At 39.7% G+C, this 12,130-nt stretch overlaps 1 protein-coding gene across 13 annotated transcripts in view; it reads left to right on the top strand.

Annotated features, from left to right (window-relative positions):
- Nucleotides 1-12,130, top strand: part of USP47 (ubiquitin specific peptidase 47) — a 115,424-nt gene that overhangs the window by 34,076 nt on the left and 69,218 nt on the right. For 10 of the 13 annotated variants that reach the window (XM_070073260.2, XM_008266247.5, XM_051824800.3 and 7 more), the window contains one exon: nucleotides 8,350-8,553. The exons of 1 other annotated variant lie outside the window; for it this stretch is intronic. In XM_070073260.2, coding sequence (XP_069929361.1) covers nucleotides 8,350-8,553 — 204 coding nt within the window. Of the gene's footprint in view, nucleotides 1-6,112; nucleotides 8,214-8,349; nucleotides 8,554-12,130 lie in introns of those variants that run through there. 2 more of the 13 variants (XM_089328663.1, XM_089328660.1) reach the window with 1 other exon arrangement.

Below are 12,130 nucleotides of genomic sequence, written 5' to 3'. Positions count from 1 at the left end.
CAAATGAATTTATGTTTGCTTGTTCTTGTTTTTACCAAGTGTATGAGATGGGGTTAGGGTATTGATATAAAAACCATAGAACTGTTTGTTGTGACTTTAGGTATGGTAGTTGCCTTTTGTTTGGTTTTTGTTTTTGCTGATACATTTGTTTTTTCAATTATTAATAGTGTTGGGAATGAAATCATTCAGTAATTTACAAAATCAAAACCCCAAAATTGTATTTGAAGAATTACTTGCATCTTATCTTCCTGAGAGCCTGTGTGCAGTAAAATTCCCTGGAATGTAGCATTCCATTCTTTTTTTTTTTTTTTTTTTTTTTTTTTTTTGACAGGCAGAGTGGACAGTGAGAGAGAGAGAGACAGAGAGAAAGGTCTTCCTTTGCCATTGGTTCACCCTCCAATGGCCGCCGAGGCCAGTGCGTTGAGGCCGGTGCGCCGCGGCCAGCACGCCAAGCTGATCCGATGGCAGGAGCCAGGTACTTAATCCTGGTCTGCCATGGGATGCAGGGCCCAAGTACTTGGGCCATCCTCCACTGCACTCCCTGGCCACAGCAGAGAGCTGGCCTGGAAGAGGGGCAACCAGGACAGAATCCTGTGTGCCGGTGCTGCAAGGCGGAGGATTAACCTAGTGAGCCAGGGCGCCGACCATAGCAATCCATTCTAATGTTAATAGAGTACTTCATTTTCTTTAGGTTCCTTTAGCTCTAAGTTTTTTGCTGCAAGGTTTTTCCAGTCAAGAGTGCGGAACCTTTTTTCTGCCAAGGGGCATTTGGATATTTATAACATGATTCATGGGTCACAGAAAATTTTCACCTTAAAAATTAGCCTCCTATAGATTCATTGAATTTCTATTACTTCCGCAGCTGCCTTGGCAGGGCCAGAACAAAAGATTTTGCTGTCCTTCTGTAGCCTGTTGATCAGGCATTCACCAACCCCCTTGTCTTCTATCCTCCCTAAGTGTGACAAGAAACCGCTTACAAAAAGATCATATTGGGAACATCAGGATTGGCTGGTGCTTTGGTACGGAGTGGAATCAGGATAATCTTTTTCTTTTCCGTGTAAGTTAGGACCTCCATCAGCAGCCCAAGAATTATAACTTGTTAAAATAAAAATCCATAGATCTGATCATGATTCATAGATCAGCTTCAAAGCTTATCAGTTTTATAAGTTTCAGAAAGTAAAAATATTAATCGATTCCCTTTTGTCTCTCTATGACAGTGTAGTCATTATTACCTGTGGGCATCCTGAAAGTGTAGGCCCAATTTCTTAGCTCATAGCAGCTCCAGTACCAAGTATAGAAAGTGACCTTACTGTGTGTGTTCTAAGTTTGCAACTATACTAATTTCTGTGATATAATTGAAAAAAAGAAAAGGTCTTGAGAGAGAATAGGTTGACCATTAAATTCAGAGGTAAAGAAGTCTCTTCATGTTTTAATTCCTTATTTAAATTTTTTCTCAGAGAAATCTGAATCTTCATAATTTTGAATTTTGTTTTATATTAACTTATTTTCTACATGTTAATGCCACTCTGAATATATTCCATAAGTTCTACACCTTAATTTGTGAAATTTTAAAAAATTATTTATTTTAAGGATGAAACCCAGACAGAGACAGAGAGAGGGAAAGAAACCTCTCTCCCATCCATTGGTTCATTCCCTGAATATGCGTAACAGTCGGGGCTGGGCCAGGTAGAAGCCAGAAGCTAGGCATTAAATCCAGATTTCTTGTAGGGAGTGGCACTGACCCAACAATCCAACAAGAAGCCAGAATTGGGAACATAGCTGGAACTCAGACCCAGGCAGTCTGATGTGGGTATCCCATGAGGTGTCTTAGCCACTAGGCCAAATACCTGCTGCAGTTGGTGTTTGCTTTTAAGAAACATCTAGGGGCCGGTGCCATGGCTCACTAGGCTAATCCTCCACCAGTGGCGCCAGCACCCCTGGGTTCTAGTCCCAGTAGGGGTGCCGGATTCTGTCCCTGTTGCTCCTCTTCCAGTCCAGCTCTTTGCTGTGGCCCAGGAGTGCAGTGGAGAATGGCCCAGGTCCTTGGGCCCTGCACCTGCATGGGAGACCAGGAGGAAGCAGCTGGCTCCTGGCTTCGGATTGGTGCAGCGCGCCGTACCACAACGCACTGGCCATAGCGGCCTCTTGGGGGGTGAACCAACGGAAAAAGGAAGACCTTTCTCTCTGTCTGTCTCTCTCTCACTGTCTAACTCTGCCTGTCAAAAAATTTAAAAAAAGAAACATCTAGGAAGGTTTTTTTTTTTCTTTTGGCAACAAAAATTATGTTATCAGAGAATTTAGATTTAAACTTAGAACCATTGTGATTATCAAGGAGATAAGATAACTTAAATATACCTTCAGGAGGCTCTGAGAAGAATTTTTTGTGTCAGCTGCTTCTAGATGTTCCTAGCAATGAGTCCATCTTTGTAAGAAAACTGTTTTCAGTGTCTTGTTCCAATACGTTTTACCTTTTGTAAACTATGCTATGTGTTTTAGTATTTAAGTTTTCTTTGTTCATTTTTAGCTAGCAAATCCAGCTTTATTTCTGCCATGAGCTTGGAAACAGAGCTTATTCAGTATATGTAATGTTAAATATAACTGCTGTTGACTTCCCCTTTTTGCTTACAAATGTAGTAGTACTGTGAATTATTCTTAAATAGTTTTAATTTTATGATTTATACCCTTTTTGTTCTTGGCTAGATTTTCTGTGTAGAAAACTTTGTACATTTCTGATTACTCATAAGTTATATTAAATATTTCCCAAATGGAACATGCTTTAGACTTTTCTAAAATTTTGCACCTATTTTTTTACTTTGAATGAATTGTAGAACTCCTTTGGCTAAAACTTCTTCTCATTTTCCTAAATCATGTGAATCCTCAGATGTCCTTCCTTAATGCTGAATGTATACTTAAGTGGACAACCCCCCAGTACCAATACCTATCACCATTGTCACATCCTTCCCAACTATAATTGTATGTGCTTACATGTATGTAGGGTATTTTCATCTACTGATATGTAACAGCATACTCAAAGGTAGTGGCTTAAATGAATACTTGTTTATTTGCCTCAGATCTGTGGGATGGTATTTGGGCAAGGACTCTGCTATTGTGTTCTGCTCCATGCAGCTTCATCTGGGCTTACTTAGCTCCTTTCAGCTGGTGGTTGGCTTTCCAAGGAATGTCTGAGAAGGCCTTTCCCATCTATCAAGGCACTTCAGTGCTCCGACTAAGTGCCTTCTCTCTCCATGTGTGGATAGTGAGGGTGACCTCATGCATGTTGATCCCAGGTTAATTGGATTTCTCACAAAGTGGCTGGTTTATAAGAGGGAACTTTCCAAGAGCTGCAAAAGCAGATGATGTTGGTTTCTTAAGGCCCTGCCTTCAGTTGGAAAGTATCACTTTTGTCACACTCTCTTGGTCCTAAATGGTCACATGATTCACAGATTCATAGAAAGAGGAAAAAGAGGCAAAAGTGTGGCAGAAAATTTTTAGTCATGTTTAACCCACTTTAAGATGATGCTTTATTTTTCCTTGGGCATAAGTATGATCAATCTGGGGTAACGCCCCAAAGAAGTGAAGAAGATATTTGCCTTATTTTCCCAACTCCTAGAAATACCTTTTAACATTTGAATGTTTTAGAAATATGCATGCTTATTTTGTATTGTAAATTTTTTTTTCTCTTGAAAAGCTGTTATAAAATTATTGGATGACGCTGGTGTTTTAGAGTAGCAGATTAAGCCACAATCTGCAACAGAGGCATCCCATATGGGTGCCACATTGAGTCCCAGCTGCTACACTTCCAATACAGCTCCCTACTAATGTGCCTGGGAAAGCAGTTGGAAGATGGCCCAGGACTTGTGCCCCTGCACCCATGTGGAAGACCTGAATGAATCTTCTGGCTCCTGGCTTCTTCTGCCTGGCCCAGCCCATTTGGAGAATATAAATCAGCAGATGAAAGATCCGTCTCTCTCCCTGTGTCTCTCCCTCCTCTCTCTCTCCAACTCTGGATTTCAAATAAATAATAAGTCTTTAAAAAAATTACTGGTTTACTTCAGTATGCTATCTTAAAATTAAGATGCTATCTTAAAATTAAAAAAAAAAAAACAGAATTGCCTTACTCTCAGATCCCAAATTGGAAGGGAATAAAGAGGTGAGAAATTTTACTTTAGTATGATTAGTGTTGGCAATAGTGGTTCCAAAATTTAAATAAAATCTTTGGATGATGGCCATGTATTAGATTAAATTGTAGGTGTGATGAAGAGTGGGCCAGAAAGTAAGGTATTAAGTACTGGAATTCTAAGTGGCTAGGTTATATATATATATATATTTTTTTTTTTTTTTAATGTATTAATTTGAAAGAGTTACGGAGAGAGAGAGGCAGAGAGAAAGAGCGAGAGAGAGAGAGAGAGGTCTTCCATCCAATGGTTCACTCCCCAATTGGCCACAATGGCCAGAGCTGCGCTGATCCAAGAGCCAAGAGCTTCTTCCAGGTCTCCCACATGGGTGCAGGAGCCCAAGGACTTGGGCCATCTTCCACTGCTTTCCCAGGCCATAGCAGAGAGCTGGATTGGAAGTGGAGCAGCTGGAACTCGAACTGCTGCCCATATGGGAAGCTGGCACTGCAGCCGGCAGCCTTACCAGCTACACCACAGTGCTGGCCCCAAGGTTAAATCTTTAAAGAAGTCAGAGCTTTTAGTTTGTTCAAATTATCCTATAATTGAATTCACTGGTAAAATGTGATTGACCCAGAAATTCTAGGTATAGGAATTTAAAGGAAACAAAAAGTGTATAAAGTTTATGTCATTGTCTTAATTCTGTATTCAGCAGAGTTATTTTTAAAGCTGTAATAAAATCTAGCTTAAGTAATAGTCTATAAAGTAGAATTGATTCAATAAATTATTATGAATTCTTATACTAAAAAAAACCTACTCACCTTTTAAAATAATAAGTTAGAGAACACTTGATGAGGGGGTTGGAATTGTGGTATATTTATTGGGCATCCTTATGGGCACTGGTTCAGGTCCCAGCTGCTCCACTTCCAATCCAGCTCACTGTTAATAGCCTGGGAACCCAGCAGAGGATGGCTCAAGTGCTTGGGCCCCTGTCCCCCATGTAGGAGACTGGAATGGAGCTCCTGGCTTTTGGCTGGCTTTTGACTTCTGCTATTGAGGCCATCTGGGGAGTTAGCCAGTAGATTGAAGATCTCTCTCTCTCTCTCTCTGTCTTTCCCCTCTCTTTCTTTAACTCTGACTTTCAGATAAATAATAAATCTTTACAAAGAAAAAGCTTGCCTGGGAAAGATTACATGATATAACTAAAGAAGTTACAAAACAGCATGTGTATTCTAATGTAGTGTTTATGTATAAGAAGTATGGATGTTTGTGTGTGTGTGTAAGAAAAATTTTTGGTAGGATATGCACCAAAATTTTAATAGTTGTCTCTGAGGTATAGGATTACAAATAATTTTTATTTTTTTCTTTTGATTCTTACAGTTTTTAAAACTGAGCAAAATTATATGTACAGAAAATAAAGTTATTGAAAAGTGTAAAAGGTGTACATGAGATTAACTTTGTTTACTATAGCACATTAATTTTCAAATGGGATTCCATTGGAGGATGGTTTTTCCATGTGTTTAAGTAGAAGGAGTGGGGTCTAGAGTGTTTTTGCTTGCATATTTAGAGAAAGAAGCAGGAACTCCTAATGTCAGAACATATGATGTTGCCACATCACCATTCCTATGTATATGTGCATGACACTTCCTTTTTGAATTCTTAGGTAGAGTCAACTTCCTTGGATCTTCAACTCCATTCTATCTGAAGTTTTAATTTGTCTCCTGTGGTATTTTATATCAGGAACATTTGAGTCATTTAGACCACCTGACTTCTGAAACTATTCAAGTTGTTTGAAAGGTGTTTTGTCATCTACTCTTGTATTGTTAATCAGATTTTTTTACACTCCATTCTATTTTATTTTAGGATTAAAATGTACAAAATAATTTATATGTGTTAATATAGCACCTTTACTTTTTTAAAAATATTAATCAAACATCTTCACTCACTTTTTTTAAAAAAATTATTTATTATTTGAAAGGCAGAGTTACAGAGAGGAAGAAGCAGAGAGAGAAGTCTTCCATCCAATGGTTCACTCCCTAAATGGCCTCTCTCTCTTTTTCTGCCTCTCGGTAGCTCCATCTTTCAAATAAATAATCTTCAAAAAAAAAAAAAAAAAAAAAGAAGAAGAAGAGATAGAGAGAGACAGAGATCTTCTATCCCCTGGTTTACTCCCTAAATAGCCACAATAACCCGGGCTAGGCCCGGCCAAAGCTAGGGTCGAGGAGCTTTATCCAGGTCTCCCATGTGGGTACAGGAGCCCAAGGACTTGGGCCAATTTCTGCTCTTCTTCCCAGGTGCATTAGCAGAGAGATGGATTGAAAGTAGAGCAGCCAGGACATGAACCAGTGCCCATATGTGATGCTGGTGTCACAGACAGTGGCTTAACCTGTTATGCCACAGTGCCAGCCCCTTGATTAACTTTTTTTTAAAGATTTATTTATTTATTTGAAAGAGTTACACAGAGAGAGGAGAGACAGGGAGAGAGAGAGGTCTTCCATCGGCTCATTCACTCCCCAGTTGGCCGCAACGGCCAGAACTGTGGCGATCCGGAGCCAGGAGCTTCTTCCTGGTCTCCCATGTGGGTGCAGGGGCCCAAGGACTTGGGCCATCTTCTACTGCTTTCCCAGGCCACAGTAGAGAGCTGGATCCGAAGAGGAGCAGCTGGGACTAGAACAGGCACCCATATGGGATGCCGCGCTTCAGGCCAGTTGCGTTAATCTGCTGCGCCACAGCGCCGATTAACTTTTAAGTAACGTTTAGAAACCCAAAATTGTAAATCATAGAAACAAATTATAATTATTTCATCAAACAAAAATTTTGTAATTTTGTAATGCTGTTCTGTATTGAAGGGATGTAAGATTGGAAGAAGTTAAACTTGCTAGGAAGTATTGCAATAATTTTGATGTAATCTGATTATTGCAGGTAGGAATAAAGATGTATACATAAAATAGATAAATAAAGATAAAGATAGATAAATAAAGATAGAGAGTTAAGAGATATCCAGAAGGTCAACGTGATAGGAGTCAGTGATGGTGTGAAGTGATGAAGGTGGTAGAGACAAGGAGGTTGTGCAGCTCAGCTGTCTGATTTCAGCAGCTAGATGGAAGGTGGTGCTGTTTATTGAGGTGACTGTTATAGGAGAAGGAGGGCTAGAAATTTTTCCCACGAGGTTTCCTGATGCAGTCTGCTACCCTGTGGAAAGTGAAAAGAACAGCAATGTCTTTCAACAGCTTGAAAGAGAGCAGAGATTCTTTGAGAGTCTTCTTTTTAAAATGTTTGTCTTAATAATTGCTGAGTTATGGGACATTGTGGCATTGCTGGTTAAGCTGTCAGCTGTAACACCAGCATCCGATATGAGTGCCAGTTTGAGTCCCAGCTGCTCTATAGCCAATCTGGCTCCCTGCTGGTGACCTAGGAAAAGCATCAGAGGATGGCCCAAGTCCTTGGGCCCTGAACCCACATTGGAGACTAGAAGAAGCTGTTGTAGCCATTTAGGGAGTAAACCAGTAGACAGAAATCTCTCCTCTCTCTGTAACTCTGGCTTTCAAATAAATTAATTAATTTAAAAAAAATAATAATAATTACTGAATTATACAGTAACTGAAAAAGAAGGAAAGAGAATTTGTGACCCTGATTCCTCTGCATTTGGCAATTCAAAAAGTTTTTTTTCCTTGCCCCCCCCCCCCTTTCCCACTTGGTTTTATATTTGGATGAGCTTGTCAGCTCCCAACACATTAATAAATGGGAATTTTTGAGCATCAGGCTGTGGGCATAGCAGCATAAAGGTCAGCAAACATGGTTGCCTAAATCCATTAGTCAATAGGTTTTGTGATTTTTAGATAATTCTTACTGCATTTCTGCACAGTTCCCTTTCTGTTTCTTCAGGAGATCCAGAAAATACTTCATTTGACTATTTTAAACTTAAAATTGCTTGGATACACTCTCTTCATGGCTGGCTTGATTTACAACCTTAAAAGTTGAAAGCAGTTGTCTACAAGAATGATGATTGATTCTGAAATATGGCCCAGCTTTCCCAAAATAAACATGTATGGTGCTTGTGTGCTTGATATAGCCTTAAGAGTATATTTCAGGCATAATAAGGTAATAACAGTAGCACAGAGAAGATAATGTGTTATGGCTTCTTTTACATTTAATCATAAAATTTTATGACTATAGTTGTTTTTGTTTTCTTATATAGATAAGTAATATTTAAAAATATATTTTTTTAAAATTTCAGATAGAAAATGCTGCTGAAGAACCTAGAGTCTTATGTATAATACAAGATACTACTAATTCGAAGACAGTGAATGAACGGATCACTTTAAATTTGCCAGCTTCTACTCCAGTCAGAAAGCTCTTCGAAGATGTGGCCAACAAAGTAGGCTACATAAATGGAACCTTTGATTTGGTGTGGGGAAATGGAATCAATACTGCTGATATGGTAAAAGCCTAGACTTAAAGCATCTTCTCTTAAGCTGCCAATGTCATTAAAGCCGTTGTTGTTGTTACTAATGATTGTGTAAATCCTGGAACTCTTTAGTATAGAAGCAAATTTAGGAAAACTGCAGTTAGAGGCTGTGTCCAGCTCAGTGATTAGGTCTCCTGTTTCCCTTTGCCTCCATCTGGATCCAGCATTCTTTGTTCCAAAGTTCGCATAATGTGGTTTCATCTGTTTTTCCTTCATCAAAGTTGACTACTGTGTAAAGAAAATTTTCAATATTATTGAATGAAATGATGTTCATCATATATTTTTCAATGAAAAAAGAATATTAAATCATGTATTTATGATCTGATTTTTACAAAAAAGGAAAAAATAAATTTAGAAATAGAAAGGAGTAGAAGGTGATACAGTCCAGTGTTAACAGAGATTAGGTGACTTTTTATTTGTGTTTCAATGTGTATTTCTGGGTAACTTTTTAATAGATATTTGTTTTTCTGTGTATAAACATGTGTGACTTTTGACTTAGCTCTCAAGCTTTAACACATTTTTAATGGCTACAGTCTTCTCAGATCTCTTTGAGGATATATTTTCTTATTTAAGCCTTCTATTAACTATTTTCTTTATTATTACATTTAGATTATCTCATAATTCCCTTAAATAGTGATTCTTATATTTTATTCTTCTTCATATTTGAGAACCTGTTAACTTCTCTGTATACTAACTAAATTTCCCATATTCAATCTTCAGTTGTTGTGGTAGTCATGAGACATGCTACTGCTCTTGGTGGTGTTTATAATTTGTCCTGGGAACAGCTAGTTTCTGATGGGGCAAGAGGCCCAGTGGCTGTACTTTACTCTGGCAGGGAATAGGAACTGTTGTCTGCCACTTAGCAGAAAGATGAAAAGGAGAGAGGCCAAACCAGTTAGAATGCCTTTTCCCACATGCTCACTGGAATGGTTCCCTGGCCTCTTACCTTTTGACCTTAGTCTAGAGCTCCTTACCACCCTCTCCTCAGCAGTCTTCCATTGGTGCTTTGAGCTGTGGTTTTCTCTAATTTTGTTTTTCCACAGATCTGATCTCATTGGCTTTCTGTTTTCTTAAATTCTTAAACTTTCTTGTTTGCAAATGATACTCTTTTTCTGGATTGTTGCATAGTTCATCTTAAAAATACCTTTTCTGGATATTTCATGGAATTTGGGAGGAGGATTATTGGAAAGCTTGTGCTTTAAGCTACGGTTTGTCCTAACCTTGCATTAGTTTTTGTTATGAAAAATAATTGCACTTAACTAAAGTGTTCTAGGAACCTTTGATAGAAACCTCCTCTGGGGGCCTCTTTTATAAAGGGAAATAATCCCATTCATATGGGCTTTAATCACCTCCTAAATACCCCATCTTTTAATATTGTTGCATTTGGGATTATGTTTCAGCAGATGAATTTGGGCTCCACGGCCACTTAAATCATAGCAGAGACATTGTATTTGCATGGTAGAATGGCAGAGGAGCCAGTTAAGTTGGATCTCATCTGCACTATCAGATTTGTATTTCTTTTTTTTTTTTTTTTTTTTTTTTTTTTGACAAGCAGAGTGGACAGTGAGAGAGACTGAGAGAAAGGTCTTCCTTTTGCTGTTGGTTCACCCTCCAATGGCTGCCACGGCCGGCGCGCTGCAGCCGGCGCACTGCGCTAATCCGATGGCAGGAGCCAGGTACTTATCCTGGTCTCCAACGGGGTGCAGGGCCCAAGCACTTGGGCCATCCTCCACTGCACTCCCTGGCCACAGCAGAGAGCTGGCCTGGAAGGGGGGCAACCAGGAAAGAATCTGGCGCCCCGACCGGGACTAGAACCTGGTGTGCCGGTGCCGCTAGGTGGAGGATTAGCCTATTGAGCTGCGGCGCTGGCCAGATTTGTATTCTAAATAGGCTTTTTAAAAGTTTCCCGCCTCTCAATCCGAAGTCACTATGCTTACTCTTGGGAGAATTCTGGTGTTTTAAATCACAGCATTCACATAACCTTCCAGTTCACGAACCTTCAATCACCGCTCAGTGCTCACTCACTAAAGACCAGATTCTCTAGGTTAGCCTTCAAGACAAGCTACAGATAATCCTTTCAGTCATTGTAATCTTAACTCTCAGATATTGGACTAATTTATTTTCTTAACATAAATTCCCTCTCCACTTTTGCTTGTATTATCACTGTCTGTCTGAGGCAGTTGCTACTCTAAGCTTTCCAGAAAAATAACTCCAGTGACAAATAAAATTGAATGCATTTATCCCTATGGCATTTGGAGGGCACAGTTTTAATTGGCTCCACAGAAGAATCAGAGATGTTTGATGTTTCCTGATTTGCCTTTTTTTTTTTTTTTAATTTTATTTATTTTATTTGACAGGTAGAGTTACAGACAGTGAGAGAGAGAGACAGACAGAAAGGTCTTCCTTCCGTTGGTTCACTCCCCAAATGGCACTGCACTGATCCGAAGCCAGGAGCCAGGTGCTTTTTCCTGGTCTTCCATGTGGATGCAGGCGCCCAAGCACTTGGGCCATCCTCTACTGCCCTCCTGGGCCACAGCAGAGAGCTGGACTGGAAGAGGAGCAGCCAGGACTAGAACCCGGCGCCCATATGGGATGCCGGCACCGAAGGCAGAGGATTAACCAAGTGAGCCACGGCACCGGGTCCCTGATTTGCCTTTAAAATCACAAAATTTGCTGCCTCATATATTTTTGTATTTTTAAGAAATACAATGTTTGGGGCTGGTGTTGTGGCATAGTTTGTGTAAACTGCCGCCTGTGGTACTGGCATGCCATATGACCACCTGTTCACGTCCTGGCTGCTCCACTTCAATCCAGCTCCCTGAAAATGGCCTAGGAAAACTAGCAGAGGCTGGCCCAAGGCTCCTGCCTCCCACATAGGAGATCCAGCAGCAACTCCAGGTTCTTGGCTTTGGCCTGGCCCAGTCCTGGCCATTGCGGCCATCTGCTGAGATAGAAGATCTCTGTCTCTGAGTTTCAAATGAATAAATATATCTTTAAAAATATAAAAAATACAGTGTTTTAAATAAATTACCCTTTTCCTTTGAAATTGACCAGTAAAGTTGATAGCCCTACAAGACATTGAAAAATAAGTAATATTTAATCTTTGACTTTTATTTTGTGATACATCACCATATAACTTCTACTGTTGCTTCTTTTTCCCTTTGTAGGATAGTTCTACATTGTCAAATGTGTCCTCTCAGGCCCTGTTTATCTTTTAGCTTTCAGAAGCCTTCATGTTTTCTCAAGCCTCCTTAAGTGGATTTCATCCTCTTTACCTCCTAGGTCCTCTAATTTCTTGCCATGCCACTTATATTCCCTTTTTTTATAGTCATTCATTTGTGTCTTTCTAGTTGGTAGAATATAATTACTTTGATGGCAAGTACCTCATAGTATTAGTTTCTGTCCTCCATGGAAACTCCTTCTAGGCCCTCAGAAGGCTTTGTTAAATTATCTTCTGCTGTAGCTTCTAGTAGCTCTTCAGGATTACCCTGTTTGCCTCTCCTCAGCTATGACTGTTCTCAAGTGCTTCGTTTCTGTTCTGTGCGTATGC

Source organism: Oryctolagus cuniculus, chromosome 1, assembly GCF_051225735.1.
Source record: "Oryctolagus cuniculus isolate XC-2025 breed Fujian yellow rabbit chromosome 1, ASM5122573v1, whole genome shotgun sequence".
Taxonomy (NCBI): domain Eukaryota; kingdom Metazoa; phylum Chordata; class Mammalia; order Lagomorpha; family Leporidae; genus Oryctolagus; species Oryctolagus cuniculus.
The sequence above is the reverse complement of the archived record's forward strand: the minus strand, read 5'-3'. Positions and strand labels throughout refer to the sequence as shown.